The sequence below is a fragment of the Chelonia mydas genome, chromosome 3 (genome assembly GCF_015237465.2).
Source record: "Chelonia mydas isolate rCheMyd1 chromosome 3, rCheMyd1.pri.v2, whole genome shotgun sequence".
Classification (NCBI taxonomy): domain Eukaryota; kingdom Metazoa; phylum Chordata; order Testudines; family Cheloniidae; genus Chelonia; species Chelonia mydas.
In genome coordinates this window covers 201,023,860-201,048,674 of record NC_057851.1, presented here as the reverse complement: position 1 = coordinate 201,048,674, position 24,815 = coordinate 201,023,860, and the positions used below count along the sequence as shown (strand labels likewise).

Here is a 24,815-nt window from a genome sequence, read left to right as displayed (position 1 = left end):
CTAGCGGCAGTGCCCTTCCGCCTTTGCTACACAGAAATTCCATCGTAGGCCACTGGTTGCTTGGCCAGGCCAGCTGGGTCTCAGCGGGGGGTAGACGTGGTGGTGCTGGAGCAGCCCTGTTGCACCGACAGCGTTGCCAAGCACAGAGGGGTGGCCCACTCTTTCAGCGTGGCGAAGGGTTGGTGTTGGTACGTGGGGGGAGCTGGGTTCTATTGCTGGCTTTGCTAGAGGTGACGTTGGCTCAGGCCCGTGACGTAAGAAGTGCCAGTACAATCTGACTTTGGGGGGGTCGAGTTTGGAGAGGATGCAGAATTCTATTTGAAACAAATTTTGCTTTAACTTTCAAAATACTGGTAAAACCAACGTTTTGTCTCATGGAGCCATAACAGCCTACTTCCCTGCATCAGCAGTGGGGATTGCGTGCACCCACACAGGCACGCAGTTAGGCTACAGCCCTCTACCCTTCGAGTGAACGCACCTTTAACAATTGGGTACACAGTGTTTTTCTAGACAGCAGGAGAATAGTGGGAATCGCGACTCCTTTGATCTATTCCTGACATGGGGGGCATAGTGTGGTCTAGTGATTACAGACAGGCTGCCCAAGCACTCTGTTTGCACATTCAGTCTGAAAAGTAGTGTAAGTGGATGAGTCTTGGATTTTAGTCCGTGCTGTGGTGATCTTGTGCAACCTCTCTTACCTTCTCTGTCAGATAAGAGGAAGGGTAGTTGTCTCCTCCCGGGTATGAGGCCTTGGTCAATAATGAGGACTGACAGGTACATAGAAGCACCAGCAGCCAGTGGAAGAGGCAAGCTGAATTCATCGTCACCTGGTTTACAGTCCAGTGCGCTTTCCCCAAGGCTAAATGACATTTTGTGTGTCCCTTCCCCACCCCCCCGAGGAGCCATAGGAGAATGTACCACAGTGTAGACCCAAAAGAATGGTCTAGGCTGCACATTTGAAATATTTGACTACTGCTGGACACTAGAAGGCACCAAGGCCTTCCCAGTAATACCAGTTCTAAGGTAAGAAGCCTCAGGCTGTCCAATAATCCAGCCTTCCACCTCTCCCTTCCAGCTGTGAGCAAAATAACATGAGGACACTCCCATTTATAAAAACAGCTTCACATTTCTAGTCTGAATTTGTCTGGCTGCAGCTCCCAGACATTGATCGTGTGCTGCCTTTGCCATAGTAAAGAGCCCCTTGCTACCAGAAATCTTTCCCCAGGTGATCAAATCACCTCAGCATTCTCTGGGGCAAACTAAACTAGTCTCTTACTAGGAGGCCGGTTTTCCATATCTCAAGTCATCCTGGTTGCTCTTATGAATTTGGTTCAGTTCCTCATGCCCTTTTTGACGTGTGGACTCTGAAACTGGGAATCTCAGTACTGATGAGCTCCAATCTTATCCTCCCCTGCCCCACGCTCTTCCTCAGCCCCTGTTTCTAGCCAGTGTGACTAGGTATGTAGATTTTAGAAAGAATAGAAACAAGCCTTTTTGCCCCTTAGCAGTGGTGTAACTATAGCTGCACCATGAGTATTGCTTTTTCACTGCCTTCCTGTTACCTCCAGCGTCACCCAGTGAGAAAATACACTGGTCTTTGGGGATCACTGCTCTTTCTGGTGTTTCTCGCCCCCTCCTCTGTCTTTGTTCTTCTCCCTTGTGCGTTGCCTTAGCTGCAGCCGCTGCAAGTTCCTCCACTCCAAGCCCTTGGCCCTGTTCCTTTAGCTGAAATGGTCAGGTAGTTCATGCTGATGTTTAAAGTCCCGTCGTAAGATTTGAAGTTGCCACCCTAGGAGCTCAAGGGGGGAGACCAAGTTCAGCGCGCTAGTACGTGTTTTCAGTGTGATCTTCACCAGCTTGAGGGCTGGAAGTTGAGAGTCCGTATGATCTGACTGCCCCCTGAAGGCAGGTGTGTAAACCTGTAATTCCAAAGAGCCAGCCATGGCACCACTGCAGGAATGAAACACCCTGAGTGGTTCTCCTGCTGTGATGCCTCCTGCAGTGCGAGGGGAGGCATGGCCAGAGATCTGCTGCCCCCTCTCCTCTCTACAGAGTCTGCAGTTCCTGTCCACAGGAATGCCCCTAACCCTGAGCCCAGGGCCATTCCAGCTGCCACTTCCATGCCTAACCTCCTGCCGCCAGTGTTTAATCCCCACTACACTGGCCCTGCTTGATAACCCCCCCCCCCCACACACACACACACACACATGTTTAACCCTCACTGCCCTGGCACCCCAACCCCCTCCACAGGCATTAAACTCCCACTGCCCAGGCACTGTGCAACAACCCCACCCACCCCTGGGCATTTAACCCCTGCTGCCCTGGCACTATCTGATATTCCTCCTGGGCATTTAATTCCCTCGGTGCTGGCACTGCTACTTCCTTCCCCTGATGTGAGTAACCCCCTGTTCTCCTGGCACAGCAGAACCCCCACACGCTTGGGTGCTTAACCCTGCTGCCCTGGGGCTGCCCGACTCCCACTTCCAGCTGTCTTTTCTCACACTCCTTTCTGAATTTTACTGACTAAACCCACTTCCTGTCCTCCAGAACTCTACTGGCTCTGCCCTGCCCCCTCCAGCTAATCATGTGTCCTGGGGATCCCAGCGCCTCTCCGCTCATCAGGAAGGTCTCCCCACGTCTATTGCTCCTAACGTTTTGCCCATGTGGTTTGGGGCCAGGGGTGGGTTTGGAGGCAGGATAGGAGGGGACGTGAACAAGTGGCTTCTGAGATTTAAGACTGGGGACAATGGCTGCGTGAAGCAGGTTTAATTCATTTCTTAACATTGTTCTAATGCTCTGCTGGCAGGCCACAGCTGGGGGGAGCTGGCCTAGAAACCTCGCAGGGGGGGTTTGTTGAGACATACTGCACAGGAACCTCTCTGGGCCGCTCAGCTTGTTTTAGGAGGCACTAGCTCTGCAGTGCAGAATATTTGACTGCTTGGGCAGGTCGGGGAGTGCTGGTCCAGTTGTAAATCCCATTTGATGGACTGCTCAGCTTCAGTGGCTACAACATTCACGCCAGCAGGTTTGGGTGGCAGCGGGGGTTGTCTTGTTTCCCACTGACTGACGTGGCTGTAACTATAGCAAATGAAAGTGCGGGCTACCCGAGCGTTAAATATTAGCAATTGGAGGCCGTTCAAACAGAGGCGTGTTTAATTGCTTTCTAACAAAAGTCCTAGCCAGAAAACAACCTGCATTTGTGCTTTTCCAAATGACACAACAAAGGTTTTGTGCACTCTCCAGAGCAAACCTGCTCAGCTTACAGGAAAAAGAGAGGGTTTTTCTAACCACCAGCCACAGAAACACCACTTGAAATGTGACAGCACAGCTGGGTTCTTTTTGACCCACCCTTCCCCCGAGCAGAGAGGTTCTGCAATCTGTGGATGGTGCGCCAGCTAGAAAATAGAATCAAAGCCTCTCTTGCAGAGCTAAGGGTATCTTCGGTATAAGTAATCAATACATTACATTTATAATGTGCCTATAGAATAAAGGCCAAACCGGTAATATAGATACATGGTGCTTTAAAAGGGACAGGTTCACCCATGCAGTCATGAGCCAAATCAGCGGGCAGGAAGGTCTAAAGCACGTCACACACATTCTTTGGTCCCTGCGGTAGCCTGGGCTAGCGGCAAACCCAGCATAGTGCAAGACTGGGAAGAAAGAAACTACCTATCTGGGCTATGCTTTAGGGAAGTCCAAGCCCTCAAAGCATGCCTTTGCCCACCATAAAGAAGCAAGTCAGACAGGTTTGGGGGCTCGCAGACAGTGAAATAACTCCTGGGTAAAGAGCCTGTCCTGGGCAGTCCCAGCTCCACAGGAGAATTCATTTTACAGAGCAATGCTTCAGCCGTGGGACTGGGCGCTGTCTTGTCCCAGGACGCAAACGGAGAGGAACACCCACTACTCTCCTCAAGCCACATGGGAACAGGCATAGTCCATCATAAAAAGGCGGGTCTCACTGTGAAATGGGCCATGGGCGCTCTCTGATATTACTTCCTGGGGAACCCATTCAAGCTTCTTACCTACTGCACCCCCTTGAGGTGGTTGAACGCTATGAAGGACACAACCCCCGGCTTATGTGCTGGTACTGGTCTCTCCAGCCGTATGCCTTCCAAATTCAGCAGAGCCAGAAAAGCTCACCAAAATGCTGACCTTTGCTCCAGGGAGTGGGGGGAGCAATTGGATCATCCTGGCTCCCCAGGTTCTATCTTGGGGGGGCTGCAGGAGCTGCTCTGGGCTCAGCCCTGCCCCACCGCACTCGCAGGAGATGTACTGGCTGGAGGAGGAGTTAAAAGGGAGCAGAACAGCTCACCTGTGGGCAGGCCAGTGAAGACAAAAGTTCTGCAACTCACATACCTGAGAAAAGGGCTGAGGGAAGGCAGGATCTCCCCTATCCACAGCTGCCCAAAGGTCCCCCAGTCAGTGCTGATTCCCCAGCTGTGGTTAGGACTGGCCCTGAAGGGGAGAGACTGGGAAATGACCTGGCCGAAGGTCCAAGGCCCAAGAGGAGGCAGCCATTGCCCCAAGAGGGAGAGAGCTACCACACCATGCCTGGCCACGAAGGGGTGCCATGTGGTGAGTTGACGCCCCTCTGCTGTTAGACTGGGAACTTCGGGCAATAGCAGGGTGGTAGGAAGTGGCAGGCTCCATGACCAAAACTGCCCCTCACCCCACCCCCTGTATGTTGAAGGGACTAAGCCCCTGACCACTAGGCAATGCTCCCTATGGGCAAAGACCATCACAGGGCTACAGCCATAAAGGTAAGTGTCCCAATAGGGATCCCAAGGGCACGGTTGAGGGCCGAGCCCTGGGCTGTCCCCGGGAGACTAACGCGTGAGCCTCACACAGCTCCCTTAATGCACCACAGGCCTGACCTGCCCAGCACTGCACTCTTCCACTCCTGCAGCCCTGATCTGAAGCCCCACATCCAGCCTCATGCAGCCGCTTCTTAGTGACATGCACCCCAGCAGCGTTTGCCAGCTCAGCCAGTCATGCAGGGCCGGGGTGGGGAAGCAGGACGGGTCGGGTGAGGGGCTGCCCTCTTTATTCCAGCTGAGGGAGAGCCCCTTCTTTCCTGCACCAGCTCCTTTCCCTGCTAAATGAGGCCTGACTAATTCAATCTGCCCCCGCCCATTTCCTTCCTTCCAGCCCTTGAGGGATCCCTTCTCCAGCTGAAAGGTCCTACCCTGGCAGGGAGTGTGCCAGACACCTGTGGCCCTTTGCCCTCTTGGCTGCTCTGCCTCCAGCAGAGTCGGCTGGGCCAGGCCCCCGGTCCAATGGGTGGTGCAGTGCCAGCTGCAGAGGGGATTCGGGTTTTGCTTTGGTCACATGCCGTTGGCATCCCTAAGAATTCCAGATGCCTGAGCGAGCCCCAGCCAGCTGGAGCTGGCCTTCAGTGTCAGGAGATGTGAAAGCACGGTAAACTGGGGGCTTTGATTTGCCTTCTGCTTTGGAGCGTGTTGGGGAGGGAGGAAGGGGAGGATGGTTTCAAGCTTTCCTTCCCAGCTAGGAGGGCTAGAAACAGACTCCTCCTTTTCAATGAAAGCTGCGGTTCTGAGGGTACCCCAGCACCCAGCGTTGGCATGCGTCACTGCCGCCTGGGGGCATGTCCATCGTCGAGGGCCTGGCCCAGCACCGCATCACCAGCAGCACTAGGCTGGAGCGGGGACGGCTCTGTGGGAGTTGGGCGCTGTGCCCAGGGGCAGGGGATGGCGGCACGGCTGGCTGAGCAGGGGAACAGCTGGGCTGAAAGCTGCCCCTGAGGAGCCCCTGCCCAGAGCAGCAGTGCGAGTCCCTTCCGAGCTCTTGGAAGGTCTGCTAGTGCGATGCGTATGGGCCTGTTCTGCCCCAGCTGCAGAGCCGCTGGTGTGGGGGTTGTGTGCACCCGTTTCACTAGTGAATTACCAGTGGGCAGCCCCCTTGCATGCACCCTGCCACATGCCTCCCCTCTGCAGTGAGGACAGAGGTGGGCTGCTCCACATGTGCCAGGGATAGGGTTAACAGCACCGAGGCTGGGCTCCCCCATCACTCTGTCAGTGTGCAGCGACGCTGTGCTTTGTATTCCACTCACGAGTGAGTGGCTAATTGGTGAGATGGATGAAGCTCGTGTGGCTCTGCCTCGGGCACCTGCTGCTGCTTCTCTCTGTTTGCGCTCCAGCCCTGCCAGCCTGGAGAGACGAGGGCTGGCCTGAGCTGCAAGCCAGGGGTGCAATGCCTCCTACTCAGGCTGGCTCTGATCCTCCTGCAGTACAGACCTCGAGATCTCAGGCTAGATGGCTGCATGAGAGAGAGAACTGGGTCTCCTGCTAACCAGACTGCATCTCCATGGAAACAGCTAACCAGGGAACAAGCAGCCCAGGGGTGTGAGAGCTCAGCAGACCCAGTGGTCAGCAGAAGATGGGTAGGGTGGGAGGGGGGAAGGCTCTGGGACTGAGCCATGGGCTGCAGGGAATGGTACTTCAGTGAGTGGCGATTCATGTTACTGAGCATCTCCCCAAGGCCTGGCCCAGCTCGAAGCTGGAGTCTGGCAGGATCTTCCCAGGATGTGGCAGGGAGCCAGTGGAAGAGCTGTGGAGGCTGCATTTCCAGCTCCTGTGACCTGTGTCTCTGGGGCTTGGGACCTGCCCAGAGCCCTGGCGGGAGGTTGGGCAGCGATAGCAAAGCTGCTGATGAGATGACTTATGGATGTGTAAGTACCGGACCCTGCACAAAGGGTTAATGCTGACACCTGGCCCAAGGGGGCTCTGGTAAAGTGGGAATATTTTTATGAGTTCTGTTTGTGCCCCCGTTTCCCTTATATGCCACACTGTTACACAGTGGTGGGAAGGGGCTGTTTGCTCCCAGCGCAGGCTGAGACATGGGGATAGGTGTCACCTAGCTGTCTGGGGCTTGGTCCCCAGATCAATGGAGCATTTGAAAAGACAACAGCAAATCCAATTGCCCAGACATTGACACTCCGCAACCAGTGACCCAGAAGGATTTGGATCTCCCCACCGCTCAGCAGGGAGGCTGAGCAATAATCCCGAGCTGGAGAGCAAGGAGTGGGAAGGTGTGAGGTGGGGGACAAGAGATGGCTGCTGGAAGGAGTCAGGGCTTTCGCCTGGAGTCTGATAGAGGAGGTCGGAGGTCAGACAGAGGGACAGACATAGCTTGAGCCAGGGGCTCCCTACAGCTTGGCTGAGCTCTGGGCTAACCAGAATGACCTATGCTTTAGCCTTTGCTTCTCTGGACTACCCTAAGGACTTCCTATGCTATGTTCCAGTTAACAAATAAACCCGACAGTTTTGACAATGCTGCGTGAGTCTCACCAGAAATGCTTGGTGAGATGAATGAATCCCTGCAGAGCGGACACGTCTCCCGCAGGGTCTGTCTCAGCTGGTCTTGCTGAATGGAGCTCATGCTGTGAAGCAGGGTGCTGTAGGCCCGGTGGTCTTGTCTAAGGAGGAGGTAAAGCCACGTGGCTCACCTGGAGGAAGAGCGAGACCCTAGTGGGTCTGGCACACCGCAGGGGTTCCTCCTAGAGACTGTTCCAAAGCTGGGGCCGTAGCACCGATGCTGCGGATCCATGACAGCAGCCCAGATGGGGATGGTTGTTCATGGGATGATGGGGGATTTAGCAGAGAACTAGCAGAGAAGCTGCCTTCAGTGGGCACTGGCTCTGAAGCCCCTTGGCATTGTAGAGCATCTGACCCCGAGGAGGGTTAATGGCCAGGAACTGGGCCATGCCATCCAGGCCTGGTGGGCTAAGCAGTCCCCCAGGGAACGGACAGGGCCCAGCCGGCAGAGAAAAACGGAGTGTGCTGAGCAGGTAGCAGAGACCCCCGAGAGAGGTGGACTTGGTGGGATCCTAGCTGGGCTTCTTGCACGTCATATGGCTGAGGCCCCGGGCTGTGTGGGCATGCCGTGCCGACACTGAAAATACCCTGGGTGTGTCACAAGGAAACTGAACCACATCAAACCTGCTACCACCCTGCAACCTCTGAGAGCAGCCCCCTCCCACAGCCAGTGCCCCTCCCGGAGCCAGCACCCTGACAGCATCGCTGACCCACAGCCAACACCATACACGCCATCCCCTCCCAGAGCCAGCTCCCCTTGATCCATAGGTTGCTGAAGACCCCAAAGCTCTAGCCCTGGGAGCTTTGATGAGCTGCACCGTTTGAAGTCTCGGGAGTGGTTAATCACTCCCTGGTGGTGAGAGGCGGAGCTGAGCTCAGCTAAGCAGCAACGACTGGGTATAAAAAGTCACTTGTGAGGTGAACTCAAGAGCCACAAACAGAGGCAGCTAACGGGAGATACTGAGGGCGTTTGGCGTGGGAGAGGCTTTCCTTCCAGGTTCAGCTCTACGTGTGATAAAAAGATAGCCAGAAATGGAACAGTGGTGGTGACCTGCAGCGAAAGTGCCATGTTCTCTTTCCTGCCTGAAGCCAGGAGGGTTTTCCTGGGCATGAAGTGCAAGTCGGTGACCGTGCTGGAGCAGAAGATTCTTGGACTGGAGGGGCAAGCTGAGACACTGCTAAGAATCAGAGAGCTTCTAGAGGAGCTTCTAGACAATCAGATTTAGGAAACACCAGTACCCCAAATTCAATGAAGAATTGAGCTGACCACCAAGAAATGGGTGAGCTAGGGAGTTAGACAGGAGGCCTGGCAGTTTGTAACTGGCAGAGGAAGAGGTCACAGTGGCTTTCTGTACAGATGGAGAAAGGTGAGGATGGGCAAACTGGGGCCAGCAGAGAGAAGAGAAGCAGGAGGAATTCCACACAGCTAGGAGTTTCAAACAATATCGGGTTTCAAAGTGGAAACTATGGAAGATGCCTCTCAAGATCCAGCAGGTCCAAGGGGAACAAAGAGATGTACAGGTCACGTATGCAGATGGCAGCTCAGCCCAACGTGTAAGAAAAGCAAGCTTACCCGCAAAGAATTCTCCAACCATCCATGGAAGACAGACAATCCTTGTTGGAGATTCAATACTCAGAAGAATGGAAAGAACATTCTGCAAGTGACAGGCAGACAACAGGACAGTATGCCTCCTTCTCAGAGCCAAGACATGAGCTGTCACTCTAAGACTGGATAGGCTCATGAAGTGTACAGGCAAGGATCCATTAGTGATGGTTCATATTGGCACTAATGCCACTGCATCGCACGATATCTCACAGATAACAGATGACTTCAGGGAAATTGGAAGCATGCTGAAGAAGAATGTCCAAGCAACCTTCTGAGATCCTTCCATTCCCATGAACAAAGGAAGACAGAATATTCTGGAAGCAAATTGCTGGCTAGGAAAGTGGTGTAGGGTGGAGGGTTTGGGTTTTGTGCAACATTGGTCCACCTTCTATGGGGAAAGGGGGTTGCATAGTTTGGATGGCCTCCACCTCAATAGTAGGGGGAACAATCTCCTCATAGCAAAACTAATAGCAAAAAAAAAACCTAATAGCAAAAGGGGAGGGTAAAAAGATGGAAGATATGAGGACTGAGTTAGCACAAAACAGAGATGTTGAGAAGAAAATGAATCAAGATACCAAAGGACAGGAAGAGAAGGAATTATTTAATTGCCAATACACTAATGCTAGGAGCCTGGGTAACAAATGAGGAATTGGATTGCTCATTTATGAGCATAAATTCAATCTAGTTGGGATTAATGAAACCGGGTGGGATGATTTGCATGATTGGAATGTTAAAATCAATGGTTATAACCTAGTTAGGAAGGATCGAGTGGGCAAAAGGGAAGGGGGTGTGGCACTCTGTCCAGAATGGTATTACCTGTTCCAAATCACTGATAACTCAGAAGAAAATGACCTTGAATGCTTATGGATCAAAGTCCTAACAGATAAAGCACAAGATGGGGTATTAGTCAGTGCCTGCTACAGCCCAACAAATCACACTAGGGAACAGAATGACTGGCTGCTCACGCACCTCTGTATAATGTGTAGGGGGGGGAAGTCTGTGTCATCATGGGGGACTTCAATTTGAGTGATATATGCTGGGGGGTCTCCTGCTCACAGCACTCAAACATCCTTGGAATTTCTAAACATTACAGATGACAATTTCCTAATTCAAAAAGTGGTGCAGCCAACATGGGGGAGTTCTATATTAGACTTTGGGACAGGGAAAGAGGAACTGAACATAGAATTAAAAGTTAATGGTATTTTAGGTACAAGTGATCATGAATTGATCACTTTTATAATGTGCAAGCAGAATAAAGTCCAGACCAGGGACATATACAAAAGATAGGTCCATCTCATGGAGGATAGGTCCATCAATGGTTATTAGCCAAGATAGTCAGGGATGCAACCCCATGATATATGTGTCCATAAACATCCAACTGACAGAAGCTGGGAGTGGATGACGGGATGGATCACTTGATATTTGCTGTTCTGTTCATTCCCTCTGAAGCACCTGGCACTGGCCACAGTTGGAAGACAGGATACTGGGCTAGATGGACCATTGGTCTGACCCAGTAAGGCCGTTCTTAGGTTCTTATACTTGGTGCTTTAATAGGGCCAGTTTCACAAAGCTGGAAACAATTATGAGCCAAATCAGCTGGGAGGAAGAGTTTACTCAGAAAGATGTGAATGAGAATTGGGAGTTGTTTAAGAACACCTTGCTAGATGCCCAAAGAGCCACAACCCTACAACTGATAAAGAGGGTTGTGCTTGTTAAAAATCAGCCTGGTTAAAAGGGGAATTGGCGGCAGCTGTTAAAATGTGTGGTGGAGCATTGGGTCCCTGGGCTGGAGCCCACAGCAGAGGGCAGGCCCGCATTCCCCTACCATCCACTGGGGAAATGGCACAGCCTTGGATGTAGACTGGAGGCCTGCCTGGAACAGCAGAGAGACAGCTTGTCCAGAGAGCCTTTGACACACCCCAGAAGGGAAGGCCTATAGCGATCTGGCTGGAGGGCTAAGCCACAAAGAGGGAGCAGCCGAGGCACAAAGAAGACGACGACCCAGAGCTCTGGAGCGTGAGACTGAGACAACGGGCTGAGCGACCACAGGAAAGGGTATCCGACCGGCGGTGAGGTAATCCCCACATGAGCCGTAAGGAGGTGCACCAGCAGTGAGCAGTGAACCCCGTGGCAGCCACACATTAAATGGATTAAAAACTGGCTAACTGATAGGTCTCATAATGTAACTGTAAATAGGGAATTGTCATTGAGCGGGTGCGTTTCCAGTGGGGTCCTGCAGGGGGCAGTTCTTTGGCCCTAGGCTATTTAACAACTTTGTTAAGGACCTGAAAGAAAATATAAAATCATCACTGATAAAGTGATGACACAAAAATTGGGGGAGGGGTAAATAATGAAGAGGAAGGTCACTGATTCTGAGTGACTAGATTGCTTGGTAAAAGGGTGCAAGCGAACAAGAGGGGTTTTAATATGGTTAAATGTAAATGTTTGTCTCAGAGAGCAAAGAACGCCGGCCACACTTCCAGGATAGGGGCCTCTATCCTGGGAAGCTGCGACTCTGAAAAAGATGTGGGGGTGGGTAATCAGCTGACCATGAACTCCTTGCGTGACGCTCTGGCCAAAAGAGCCAACGGGAGCCGGGGATGCATAGACGGGAATCCTGCGTAGGAGCAGAGAGGTTGTTTTATCTCTGTCTGGCACTGGTGTGACCGCTGCTGGAATCCGGTGTCCAGTTCTGATACTTACAGTTCAGTAAGGGTGCTGATAAATTGGAGAGGGGTCAGAGAATATTAAAAAATGATTAAAGGATTTAAAAGCATGCGGTACAATGATAGACTCAAGGAGCTCAATCTATTTAATTAAACAAAGAGAGGGTGAAGGGGTGACCTGATGGCAGTCTATAAGTACCTACATGGCTAACAAATATTTTAACAATGGGCTCTTCAATCTAGCAGGGAAAGGCATAACTCGAGACAATGTCTGAAGCAAATTGAAGCTAGACAGACTGAGACTGGAAATAAGGCGTACATTTTTAACAGTCAGAGTAATTAAGCACTGGAAAAATGTACCAAGGATTGTGGGGATTCTCCATCACTGACAATCGTCAAATCAAGGCTGGCTGTTTTTCTATCTGTTCTAGGAATTTTTCAGGGGGCAGGTCCCTGGCCTGCGCTCTACAGGAGGTCAGACTACATGGCCACAAGGAATGGTCCCTTCGGGGCCTTGGAATCTCTGAATAGCCAGTGTCCCACACGCCATCTCCTCCCACAGCCAGCACCCTGACAGCTTTCCTGCCCCAGAGCCAGCTCCCCACGTCCATCCCCTCCCACAGCCAGCGCCCTGACGGCTTTCCTGCCCCACAGCCGGCTCCCCACGTCCGTCCCCTCCCACAGCCAGCGCCCTCACGGCTTTCCTGCCCCACAGCCGGCTCCCCACGTCCGTCCCCTCCCACAGCCAGCGCCCTCACGGCTTTCCTGCCCCACAGCCGGCTCCCCACGTCCGTCCCCTCCCACAGCCAGCGCCCTCACGGCTTTCCTGCCCCAGAGCCAGGGCTTCCGCACGGCTGTACCGCCCCCAGCCCTGTCCTCCGACGGGGCTGCCTGCAGACCCCAGACAGGAGACGCTAGATGCAGCTGCGTGGAAGGGCTGGGGGCAGTACAGCCATGCCAGAGGCGCTACCGGCATGGGGCCACCCGGTGGCCCCACGTTCTGCTCCTCCTGTGTCTGTCCGGTACGACGTACCAGCTATAATTAGCTTACTGGTAGGGTGACCAGATGCCCTGTTTTTATAGGGACAGTCCCGTTTTTTGGAACTTTTTCTTAAAAAGGTGCCTATTACTCCCCACCCTCGTCCCATTTTGTCACAGTTGCTATCTGGTCACCCTACTTACCGGTATGGCGGGGTGGACGGACCGGACCGCCCTGCTTGCACCACTGGCTCCCCCCCCCCATCCCCTCCTGTCCCAGCACTCCCCCACCCCTGTGCCATGGCCAGCGTTATCCCCTCTTCTCTACCAGCATCCCCTGCCCTGGCTTAGGACACAGCTAGCTCGGGGCTGGCCTGCAGCGTTGCTGCTTGTGCGGTGTTATCTCCCGGGCTGCTGAGCGTCTCTCCCTTGCATCCTTCCCACACCGGCTGCACCTGGGGCTCATGCGGCCCCTCTGGCCTCTGCATAGGACAAAGCCGGCTCTGCTCAGAGGACAGCAGTGCTGGGAAATCCCCCCAGATCAGGTTTTGCTCCTGGGCTGGGGTGCTCGGGAGCAGCGGGACGGTGGGTGCTCTCCTGAGTGTCTCAGGGGGGACATGGTGGGCATGATCCTGTGGCACTGTGTGCACAGAGAACAGGCAGCTCCAAGCGTCTGCAGTAATTTACCTCCGTGCGTTAACCCCGGCCATGCAGGGGGAGAACATGGCATAAATTCACTGCCCTGCTGGCTGCCTGCAGGCAGCTCTGTGCCGGACCTTTGGGAAAGAGCCAGTGGCAGCTGTAGCAAAAGCTTGGGAGGACGGAGCCCATTTTTCAGGGACTGGCACCCCAGCCCAGGGCCCGGCGCCCCAGCCCAGGGCCCACTGCTACAGCCGTGGCAGGGGCAGCCCATGCCAGGGGTGGCGCAGGAAATCAGGACTCTAGGCCCCGGAAGCCTCGGCCTTTCCCTTTGTGTCAGGATCAGTGAGAGAAGCCCACTTATCCCATGGCCATCATGGGGCCGAGGTTCTAGGTGAGCTGGCGTCTCTCCAGGTCTCCTGGGGCTCCCCAGCTCCAGGGACAGAGCATCGTCCCAGAGGACATTCACTCAGAGCATCCTGAGGTGGAGCTGCAGTAATGGCCTCGCTGCGGGGCCCCCGAGATGCGGGACTTCGGGGTTAGAGAGTGGAGGCCTGGAGGTGGGAGTCCGACTCACCCAAAGTGCTGACAGCCAGGGAGTGTAGAGTTAGGGTGCTACTTCATGCCTGGCACAGCGCCACCCCCTCAGCGCTGCCCTGCATGGATGGCAGAACCTTGCTGGATTGTGCTTCTGGGAGCAGAGACTAACCTGGAAGTAACTCATTGCAGGCCCCGCCGTACTGCTCCGCTCGCCCCTTGTGCAGCTGGCCCCACACTGATCTCTGCTTGCCAGCAGCCAGCGCTCCCTGGGCAATTGCTGCTGCCCAGGCTGCGATGAGGGGCTTGGGGGGCTGTTTGAATAGGAGTACGGCTTTGGGATGTGCTGAGCTCACAGAAAGTGTCTGTTAGGGACAAGTAAGGTGCTCTGATCCTATTGCAGAGTCTCGGAGCTCTGTGGAGGTGGGTGTGCCGGAGCAGCCCCCAGTGCAGACAGCACCGCCAAGCCCAGGGATTTGGCTCACTCAGCGAGCATGTGGCTAGTGTTGGTTCCCCTCTGGAAGGGACCCTGGTTCCTACTGCTGGCTGTGGGAAATGGGGAGGAGGAAGCTTATATCTAGTGATCGCAGCAGGGGTCAGACAGGCTGGCCAAGCACCTGGATTCTCTCCAGAAGGCAGCGTGGCTTAGCGAATCAGACTTGGGTCTGCCATATCAGAGACCAGCTTCAACCTGCAGTTACCCAATCTGCAAAATGGAGCAACTGGTTGTTGTACCTCCCCTAGTGGGGGGGTCCAAGACCTTGGTCACTAGCCCGGGTGGTGAAAGACACAGGAATGTTTGTAGCAATCAGTGCAAGAGCAGACTTGAACTCAGGGTCTCCTGGCTCCTCGTTCAGTGCCTGTCTGGCCAGGGTAGGCTGTTTTGGCAGAGAACCTCTAGCACTGCACACGGTGCTGGCCATCCCTGGGGAAGGCACTGCCATCTGCCACACCGGCTCGGAGAACCAAAAATCCAGGCTAAGAACTCTTTCTGAATTGGGTTTCTGAGCTTGTTCTTGGGGCCGGCCTCTAGATCTCAGTGAGGGGTCCCCGTGAGAAACCTGCCCCGTCCGTCCCTAAGCTGCAACAAAGGGTTATAAGAAATTGAGGTCTTACAAAACCAATCATTTTGGAGGGCTGTATCTTGGGCACCCTTTGATCCAGTGACCCCAAAAGTGCCCCACATTCTCCCCTGGGCCTGGAACTAGCAGACCACTTTCCAAGCCCATCTGACTGGGGGCGTAGGCTTCAGAGAGGATGGAAAATTCAAACAGAAGCCATGGTGCAACCTTAACAGTGAGCCAGCTCTTGTTGTCCTATAATCCTACCTACCCCCCATGCCTTCTGTCGGCCCTCACAGAGAGCAGGACTCATGCTCATCCCGACTGGCCTCCATACTAACAGCATTAGGGAGCAGCTGCACACAGATGCCAGGAGGCTGCAGGGCTTGGACTCTCATTTATTGGAAAAAGGAAGATGCTCATGAAGAAGGCCCACAAGCCAGTGAGTCCCATTGGACGTCTTGGGGCTGGGAGCTGGGCGGCACCGGCACCACTCCCCTGGGGAATCCTGCACTCCCGAGGAGGGAACAGGCAGCGATGTGTGTGTGTGTGGGAGGGGGACGGCGGAACGTGTGGGCACGCAGAGAGAGGGACCCAGGAGAAACAATCGTGGGCAGAACGGGTGCCCCCTTTGGCACCGTTAGACGGTGCAGGGAGTGCAGGAAGATTGTGTCCCCCCAGGACATTCCCAGCAGGCCCACCACAGAGCCATCGTGCCGCGACACCCTTGCAATTGAAGGAATACAGGGAAGCAACCCTGTTGCCTGGCACTGCCTGTTCCCCGTCGATAGCCTCTCCACAAGGTCCGCAAGTTGGCCTTGGGGGCTGGCTACCGTTGGCTGTGGTGCCAAGGCCCTGTTCTATGCCATGCTGCCCCGGAAGTGACCGTTCCCCAGCCCCGTGCTCAGCGAGGACATGGCTGGTCAGTTTGTCCGTGCAAAGCAAGGAGGGGTCGCTCACAGACTGCCTGGAGGAACCAGCACTGGGCGGGAACTCGGCAGGTGCCAGTACTCTGCCATCGTTAGGCTCCAGTCTGCAGTGCCCGCCTCAGGTCACGTGTTCCCCTGGCCCAGAGCCTTGGGGCCGGGCGTCTGGTTCTGGGATTTCAGCAGCTGCAGGGCAGGCTGGGGCTGGGGCATGGAGCTGTGCTGCGGCTCAGCGCTGAACCCTGCTGGCATGTGGCGCAGCTGCTTCCGGTACTGCACAAACATACAGAGCTTCAGCGCGACGGCCAGCACGTTCTTGCCCATGAAGATGCCCGAGACCCGGGCGTCCCTGAAGAAGACCATGTTGCTCCCCCTGATGAAGAGGGTGGCGATGTTGACGGTGAGCAGGCTCAGTATAGGGTAGAGCATCATCCGGTGCGGGACGATGCTGAACCCTTGCATGCTGATCTCGCACAGGGACACGCAAGGGAGAGTCAAGAGCAAAATGTAGCAGTAGAAGAACATGAGGCCCTCGGCCCAGAGGGGCAGCCCTTTCTTCTGGGGCTCCCACAGGTTGGCCTGGATGTCCAGCACGTCCAGCATGTCAATGATGACCCAGAAGAGGCGGTTGCGGAGGTCCTCCTTCTTCTTGAAGGTCCGGACGTAGTCCATATGCTCGGTGGCTACCAGCAGCACATAGAGGGCTGGGATGCAGACAGACAACAGCAGGGTCAGGGCTTTGCGTGCCAGAAGGTCCAGGGTCTTCCGGTCAGCCTTGTAGTTCTGGTAGACAAAGTAGACCTTGATCTCCAACACAAAGACGTAAAGGAACCAGAGGATCATGGCGTAGCCGCGCTTGGCTGTCCTCACCTCGGCCCCGACCCAGACCGCCATGTACCGGAGCACCAGCAGGAAGCAGAGGTCGCCCACCGAGACCATGAGGCAGATGCCCAGTTTCCGGGAGCCCTGGTTCTGCTCCACCAGGTAAGCATCCATCAGCACCAAGCTGCTCATGATGAGGACGGTGGAGAGGCAGACATGGGGCTTGTTGACGGGCGGTGGAGGAACCATCCTGGAAGGAGGAACACATGGGTCAGGCAGGCAGCTACTTTGCTATAGGGCTCTCTCTGCTCTGTTCAAATCTCCCCGGGCTTGGTGGGCAGCACGTTCCTCCCTGCCACCTCTCTCCCAGTCAGCTGTGGGCAGCAGGGGGCGGGGTGCTGCTTTGCATTGCTGAGGTCTGCCTCCCCCCCCAGCATGCCTGTGCCAGGTCCCCCTCTGCCCCCCCCCAACAGTATCCCTGTGCCAGGCCCCTCGTGCCCCCCATTATACCCCTGCCAACCCACAGTGCAATTAAAACTGCTATTAATCATGACTAATTTTTAAAATCTAGTTAATTTGTTTTGCGTTAATTGCTTGCATTAACTGCAATTAATTGACAGCCCTAATTGCCAGTGACAGAGAATCCACCATGACCCTTGGTAAATTGCGCCAATGGTTAATTACCCTCATGGTTAAAATGTAATCTTATTTCCAGTCTGAATTTGTCTAGTTTCAATTTCCAGCCATTGCATCTTGTTAGACTTTCGTTTGCTACAATGAAGAGCCCATCATCAAATTTTTGTTCAAGTCGAGACTGTGATCACGAAATGGCAAATTGGTTTTCAATGTCTCTGTATGTGAACTTTGGAGATGATGCAAAACTCTGCTTTAAACAAACCCTGTGGCACCCTTAGTGCCGATGCAGCTGTTACTGCTCCAGGTTTCTGTGTCCCCGCTGACCCTCGTAGGGGCACCTTTCACTAGTCTGTAACACGCGGGAATGTGAAGGGGCGAGGTCCCGTTATTTGATAAATGTCTTGTAGTGTCACTTTGCCTTGTGACATCCCAGGGCCTCGATTTGATAAATTCCTCCTGTGCCCAGACCTCTCACGCTGTGCACAGAGAAACCTAGAGCAAGGACTCAAACAGCCAGGGCACCAACCCTCACATCCAGGGTGTTGCGATCTGGGCCCTGTGTTTTAGCTTAGTGCTCTGGATTCCTCAACTGCTGGGGCAGGGAAGTGTTGCCTGATATGCCCCCCTCCTCCTCCGTCCGTGCAGAGTAGTGTCCTCCCCAGGTACCAGGGAGAATGCCACCACTCTGGTTCTGTCTCTCTTTCTGGCCTGGGCATGGCACTGGTGCAGCTGCTGCGGCTTGCTGCATGGGGAAAAGAGGAGGAGCAGAGCCAGGATCCTGACTGCTGCTGCTCCGCAGCTGCCCTGGAGAGAAGCCAGCACCAGGGCTGAGACTGGAGGAGGAGGAGGGGAGTGTGTTTGGCCCAGTGGAGGCACGGAAGCCCCCTGCTAACCAACATGGCTGGTGACTAAGCCTGGAGCAGTCTGAGGCTATGGGCATAGCATGCTGAGCCACACTCCGCCCTGGCTGCGCCCTGAAAGTCCCAAGTTAAAATCCTGCTGAGCACCTGTGCCCAGAGAAAAATAGCATGTGATCATGCCGGTAAAGGCGGTGGCCTAATGCATGTACCCAAGGGGCACAGTCCAGATTGCAGAGGTAAACGAACATCCCCCAGTGCATGGGCTGGGTTGGGGGGGACCCAGCAGGGGCCTGGGCTTGGTCCACACTGATTTAGCATTTTCACCCGTGATCTGGAAGTGAGCGGTGAGCAGCAGGTAACACTAAATAGGGAGCTGTGATCAACAATGAAGACAGAACAAAAGAGCCCGAGGGACCCAGCAGGATTAACACTGTGGGCAGAAATGACCAAGCTGAGACGCAGCTGGGATGGATGGAGCTGCCCCAGCTGGGGAGAACAAGCTAAACCACCCCCCGCCATGGGGAGAAACCAACCTAGGAGACAGTGCGGCTGAGAGAGCCGAAGCCCTTGCTTACACTAGTGTCTCCCCTTATACTTTCCCTTCATTCTCACCGCTGGGGCAGCCCCCTGGCCTCCTGCATGGGGGCCACGGTGCCATGCAGGCCTGCTCCCAGCCGGGTTAGCCGAGACGTGGTTAAACACCAGCAGCTGCCTCTGGAGGAGCTGAACCCGGCGGGGAAGTGTCAGGCAAAGGCAGAGCCCTGGGGGGCACAGTGGACGTCAGCGCAGACCCCAGCCGGAAATGCAACGTGGCAGCGAAAATGGCAATGCGACTGAGGGCTGCAGGCCCAGAGGCAGCAGCTTGCTGAGCAGGGGATGGCCCCTGAATGCGCAGCTGGGCCAGGCCCAGCGCCCTCCATTGTGGGCACCACATTACCAGAAAAATGCTGACAGCCGGAGGGAATTCGGAGAAGAGCCACAGCATGATCAGGGACTAAAGGGTTAAGAGTTCAGTTAGTCCAGCTCAGCTCAGCAAGGGCAGATATGCTGTGGCTGTGAGAGGAGGAGAAACAGAGTCCCTGCCCCGGAGAGGCTTTCTCCTGGGGAATTGACTTCCCAGGGATAGGGCCAGGAGCCCTCCAGTGCCTGGGCCATTGCAAACCTGCCTGGCCACAGCCCTGGAGAATGGCCCATAGGGCCTGTCCTACGCTGTCCAGCTCTAATATGTCACTTGATCCTATGACTCTCCTCTGGCCATGGCCACACTCCTGTCCCCACTGAACCCCGACTGCCCAGCCACAGCCGTGCTCCAGACCCCCGCGGGTGGAGCAGAGCTCCTGGAGCACCAGCCCGCCTCTTCGGCCAGGGCTCCGTGAGGCCCCACCGGCTCCTGGGCCCGCACTGCTGGCGCAGACTGGCCAGGGCACAGGCGCCGAGTCCCTTGCAGACGTCTGGCATCTCACTAGCTGCCGCCAGCGCCACCAGGCCCAGGACTGCCCTGGCCAGGAGAGACACGGCTGTGCCGGTGCCAAGTCGCCCAGGTGGGACAGGACTTCACACAACCCCCTATCCCCCCCCACGCGGGTGCACCCACAGCGGGGCAGGGGCCAGTGCCCTCTGCCTGCCCTCCTCTGTCGCCAGCCCAGCCAGGCAGTGCCAGCCGCCAGCCAGACCCACCAACGCAGCGGGCACCCTGGGGCACCCTGGGGAGACGGCTGCCGATCCACCAGGGCCCCCCGGCTCCAGGGCCCCGTTCCTCTGCCCTGTGCAGGGGGCAGGCTAGGGGCTCTCTGCCCTGCCAGGCCACGGCAGCAGGTTCAGGTCTGCCCCAGCCCCAGCCCCTCGCCCTCCTGCATCGGGGGCGGTTCCCAGCCGGCCCCGGCGTGTGCCGGCCTCAGCCCCGGCCGCTGGGAAGGGGGAGCCGAGCGCGGAGCGGGGCTTTACCTAGCGCCGGTCTCCGCCGAGCTGCTGCTTCCCCGGCGCGCCCAGCGCCTGCTCCCGGGCTGGGCGGCCGGAGCCGGGCGCTCCCCGCGGCTCCGGGCCCCTGCGAGCCGCCGGAGGCCGGGCGCGGGCGGGCAGCTGCCGGCGGCTCCCGGGCTCCCCCTGCAGCGGGACGCCAGGGCGCGCGGCGAGCCGGGGCTGGGAGAGCGGCCGCGGCGCTGCCAGGTCCATGCCCGGCCCCGGCGCTGCGGCTGCAGCGCGGCCCGGCCCGGCGGCGCCCTCCCCGGCTGCCTGCGCGCTGGCCCCGCGGAGCTCGGCGCCCGGGCTCGCCGCCGTCCCAGGCGCCCCTCGCTCGGCCCTGCAGCGCGGCCCCCGCCGGGCTCCGCTCCCCTCCTGCGCGCGGGCCGCGGGGAGGCGGCGGCGTGGTCGCTGCCGCTGGGCAGAGGGTCACAGGGCAGCTGTTCCCGCCTGGGGCCGCAGGGTCTGGCGGCAGCTGCCTGGCTCCCGGTTGGCCGCCAGGACAGACACCTGCTCCTCCGGACACACCCACCCACCCGCGCCCCTGCAGACAGGGACGTGGGGAGCGGTGAGCTGGGTCCCAGGATCGCAGAGAGACAAGGTGGAGGAGGGAATGGCTTCTACTGGACCAACTTCTGCTGGAAAGAGAGACAGGCTCTGGAGCGTGCCCAGAGCTCATCGTCAGGCCGGGGAGAGGGCACGGCTAAATACAAGGTGGAACAGCTTCTTGGGCATAAGTAGTTAGCACATATTTCAAGGGACCTTTCAAGGTGAAGTGGCCGGTTAACACCCCTCCTGCCACAGCGGTCAAGGAGAAAAAAAAAAGCGCGGGGGTGTTTAGTGCGTTACAGATTGTTGTAAGCCATACGTCCGGTGTCCCTGTTCAGTCCACGGTTGTTAGTGGCTAGCAAAGTTACGAATTTAAGCTCCCAGGCTTGTCATTTGAAGGTGCTGTGCAGGTTTCCTTTGGAGGATGAAGACTGAGAGGTCAGGTCTAGAGTGATCCCTCTGTGAAAAGTTTCAGAGTAGCAGCCGTGTTAGTCTGTATTCGTAAAAAGAAAAGGAGGACTTGTGGCACCTTAGAGACTAACCAGTTTATTTGAGCATGAGCTTTCCTGAGCTACAGCTCACTTCATCGGATGCATAGCATATCGTGGAAACTGCAGAAGACATTATATACACACAGAGACGATGAAACAAAAAAGTTTGTGTGTGTGGTTTTTGGAGGGGGGTGTGGGGGGGGTGTGAGAAAACCTGGATTAGTGCTGGAAATGACCCACCTTGATTATCATGCGCATTATAAAGAGAGGTTTCAAAGAGGGATGGGCTGGGATTTGTGCTGGAAATGGCTCTACTTGATGATCACTTTAGATAAGCTGTTACCAGCAGGAGAGTGGGGTGGGAGGAAGTTTTGTTTCATCGTCTGTGTGTGTATATAATGTCTTCTGCAGTTTCCACGATATGCTATGCATCCAATGAAGTGAGCTGTAGCTCACGAAAGCTCATGCTCAAATAAACTGGTTAGTCTCTAAGGTGCCACAAGTACTCCTTTTCTTTTTTCTGTGAAAAGTGTTCACCATGCTGGTGAGACAGTGTTTTTGTCTTTTTATCATTTTTCTTTGTGACTTCTTTGGAGAGCGCAGCAATTGTCTGGTTTCACCCACACACAGTGGGTGAAACCAAGAGCAGTTGTTGCTGGGACATTCAGTGCACTGGATGAAGTACACGACATGTTGTGATAGGCTTGTGTAGGGCCCCATGGACCACTTTGGTTCTCTGGTAGAAGCTTCTCAGATAATGTTTCAACAAGACGATTGAGTAAAATATGAGCAAGGATTTACCATCTACAGAGAGCAGGGAGATACACAGTCAGATCTGTTGCCTTTATTTTTGTATAGTGTAACTATGATTGCATCTTTGACATCCAGGAGAATGTTCTCAGTTTCCCAGATATCTTTAATAAGTTAATACGGATAGTTAACCGTTTGGGGGCCTGCAAGTTGAAAAATTTCCACTGGCTTGTTGTCTTTGCCTGGCAATTTCCTGACTTCATTTGTTTGATAACTTTTTGCACTTCCTCAACAGTAGGTGAGGAGGCAATTTCTTCATGTGTGGGGTGCTGGCTTAGCTCCTCTAGCATCCGAGAGTTGACACTAGAGGGACAGTGGAATAGCTTGGCAAAATGCTGCCCCCCATCTTTTCGAGATGCCATTTTTGTCTTTGAATTAGGTGGATGCCTCTGAACTCTTCAGCGGAGCTGGTCCCAAAATAACGGTGCAGTGTTCGTATCAGCGTAAGGCTGTATTTCTTCTGCTTTCTTTCCTCACTAGTTCCTCACTCTGGGAGAACATAAAGCTGTAACTGCTAAGCCTAATCGCTAGGACATCACAATTGCTTGCAAGACTACTGTTGGTGTGTTCTGTTCATGCCTAGAACATTGGGGGTTGTGTCTACAGTTGGTTGAAGAACTGTTGATTTTCTACTAATGTGATTCTGGGTGAATTAATACATTGGTTGTTAAGAATAAAAAAATGTCCTGGTTTAAGAAATATTGTCTAAGATAAAAGTTGACCTGAAAAGAACCTGGCCAACTTTTTAAAGACTCTTGGGTGCAAGTTATCCAGGCCTTCTGATAATGAGCTGGAAAGAACTTCATCAGCCTCATGTGATTAGAGTACATTATCCTGTTTTTTTCCAGATACAGAACAGAAATATTTATTGAATACTTCTTCCTTTTCTGCATCATTATTAACAATATTACCATCTCCATCTAGTAATGGGCCTATACCATTGCTTGGAGTTCCGTTGTTCCTAAGATACTTAAAAATTCCTTCTTATTGCCCTTAGCCCTGCAAGCCATGGATTTTTGCCTGATGGCTTCAGTTTCCCTTATCAATTTTCTACACTTCATAACTTCTAATTTATACTGATTGCTATCTATTTACCCCTTTTCCCATTTGTTATGTATTCCTTTTTAATTTCTAATTCCTGCCTTCACTTTTGCACTTACTCAGGATGGGCTTTTAGCCAGAGTTATGCTCTTTCTTGACTGTAGAATCATGGCTTTTTGGCCACTTAATGGTCTCCACTTCAAGAAGTCCCAATTTTAATTTGCATTTTTCTGTCTGATGTTTCACTCATCATTTTCCTCAGCTCTGGGAAATTAGCCCTTTGAAGTACCCAATATGTGTATTACTGGTTGGCACTGTCCTTTGTTCGGCATACTGAATGTAATCAGGTCATGATCACTGGTTCCTAGGCACCACCAACTTCCAGCCCAGTGATTCCAATTCATCTTTATCTGTCATAATTAGGTCCACAATAGAGTAACCTTGTGTTGGGTGCAATACCTTTTGTGTCAGGAAATTATCATCCATACTTTTTAGAAACTCACTGATGTTTTATTGAGACCTCCCGTATATGTCTCCCAACTGAAATCCCCCATAACAACACAGCTTTTCTTTCCAGATATTAAAGACCATTGCTGAAGGAATAAGTAATTCTGCTCTCTGGTGCGATTCAGAGGTCTGCAACAGATCCCCACCAGCACGCCTACCTGGACTTTGTACATTAGCACATTGACCCATGTGCATTCAAGATCCTGTGGTTCTGAGTTATCAATAACTTTAAAGCAGGTAATGATGCCTTCAGTGTAGAATGTCTCCCCCACCCCCTCCCGTCCTTCCTGAGCAGTTTACACCCAGTGATTGTAACATTCCAATCATGCCAGTTGTCCCCAGGTTTCAGTGGTGTGAGCTGTATCAGATTTCTTCTCATCAGTGAGAATTTCCAATTCCTCTTGCTCGTTACCCAGATGCCCAGCATTGGGATGGAAGCAATTGAAAAACTTCTCTTCACGTTCTTTGTCACGCCAGTTGAATGAGTTTTTGACGCCCTGAGTGTGAGTTTGTACTGCCTTTGCCTCCGGAGCGCTCTCCGGATACATTGGAGCTAGCGAAGAGGCCCAGCAAACGGAAGTTTGCAAGGGAGGTTAGAGAGGGAGCAAGAGAGCCAGATACACCTGATTAACATTCTCTAAGGCCAATAAACACCCCCTCCAAAAATCCCCCAAACCAACCAACCCAACAAAGAAAGCTGCAGGAGTAAAAGGAATGCAGGCAGAAGTCCAGCAGCAGAGTGGGGCTAGCCAGTCAATTGCACTGAATGCAGCGTGGATTATGGGCAGGTGGTGTGTGTGTGTATTCGGTGCGAGGAGCTCACACCCTTCGGAGACTCTGTACAAGCTCTGGAGACCAGAGGGGCTGAACTGGAGGAGCACAGGGAGACAGAGAGAGGTACATAGAGGAGACTTTCCAGGACACAGCAGAGCGGTCCCACCCCCAGTCTGACAGCCTCTGTGCTGTTGAGGAGGATGAAAGTCTCGGGGAAGGGGAACATCCAGCTGGAGCAGAGGGAAACAATCCCATATTTGGGACCCTCCTTCCAGATGATGTCATGGTATCTGCTGGCACTAAGGATACCTCTCGGGGGGAGGGAACCCCAGTTATTAGGAAGAGAGAGGTAATATTTATGGGGGATTCAATTATTAGAAATACAGATAGCTGGGATTGTGGTGACTGGGAGAACCGCCTGGTGAATTGCCTGCTGGGTGTAAAGGTTGCAGACCACTTGAGACAATGGGATTGTGTGTAGTGTTGGGGAGGAGCCAGTGGTCGTGGTACGTGTAGGTACCAGTGACATAGGGAAAGGTAAGAGAATTGCTGGAGGCCAAATTTCAGCTGCTAGGTAAGATTACAGTCCAGGACCTCCGTGGTAGCATTGTCTGAAATT

At 54.2% G+C, this 24,815-nt stretch overlaps 1 protein-coding gene across 2 annotated transcripts; it reads right to left on the bottom strand.

Annotated features, from left to right (window-relative positions):
- Window positions 1-13,442: 13,442 nt before the first annotated feature.
- Window positions 13,443-20,157, bottom strand: LOC102929675 (transmembrane protein 121). Of its 2 annotated transcripts, none has more exons than XM_007058930.3 (2): window positions 20,010-20,157; window positions 13,443-16,819 (listed from the first exon to the last, which is right to left on the bottom strand). In XM_007058930.3, exon 2 carries the CDS (start codon window positions 16,816-16,818, stop codon window positions 15,874-15,876), a length of 945 nt encoding a protein of 314 aa, XP_007058992.1. In that variant the 5' UTR covers window position 16,819; window positions 20,010-20,157; the 3' UTR covers window positions 13,443-15,873. The 2 variants fall into 2 exon arrangements, with proteins under 2 accessions (XP_007058992.1, XP_043400112.1); XM_043544177.1 differs by lacking the exon at window positions 20,010-20,157 and adding an exon at window positions 19,743-19,837.
- Window positions 20,158-24,815: the final 4,658 nt, after the last annotated feature.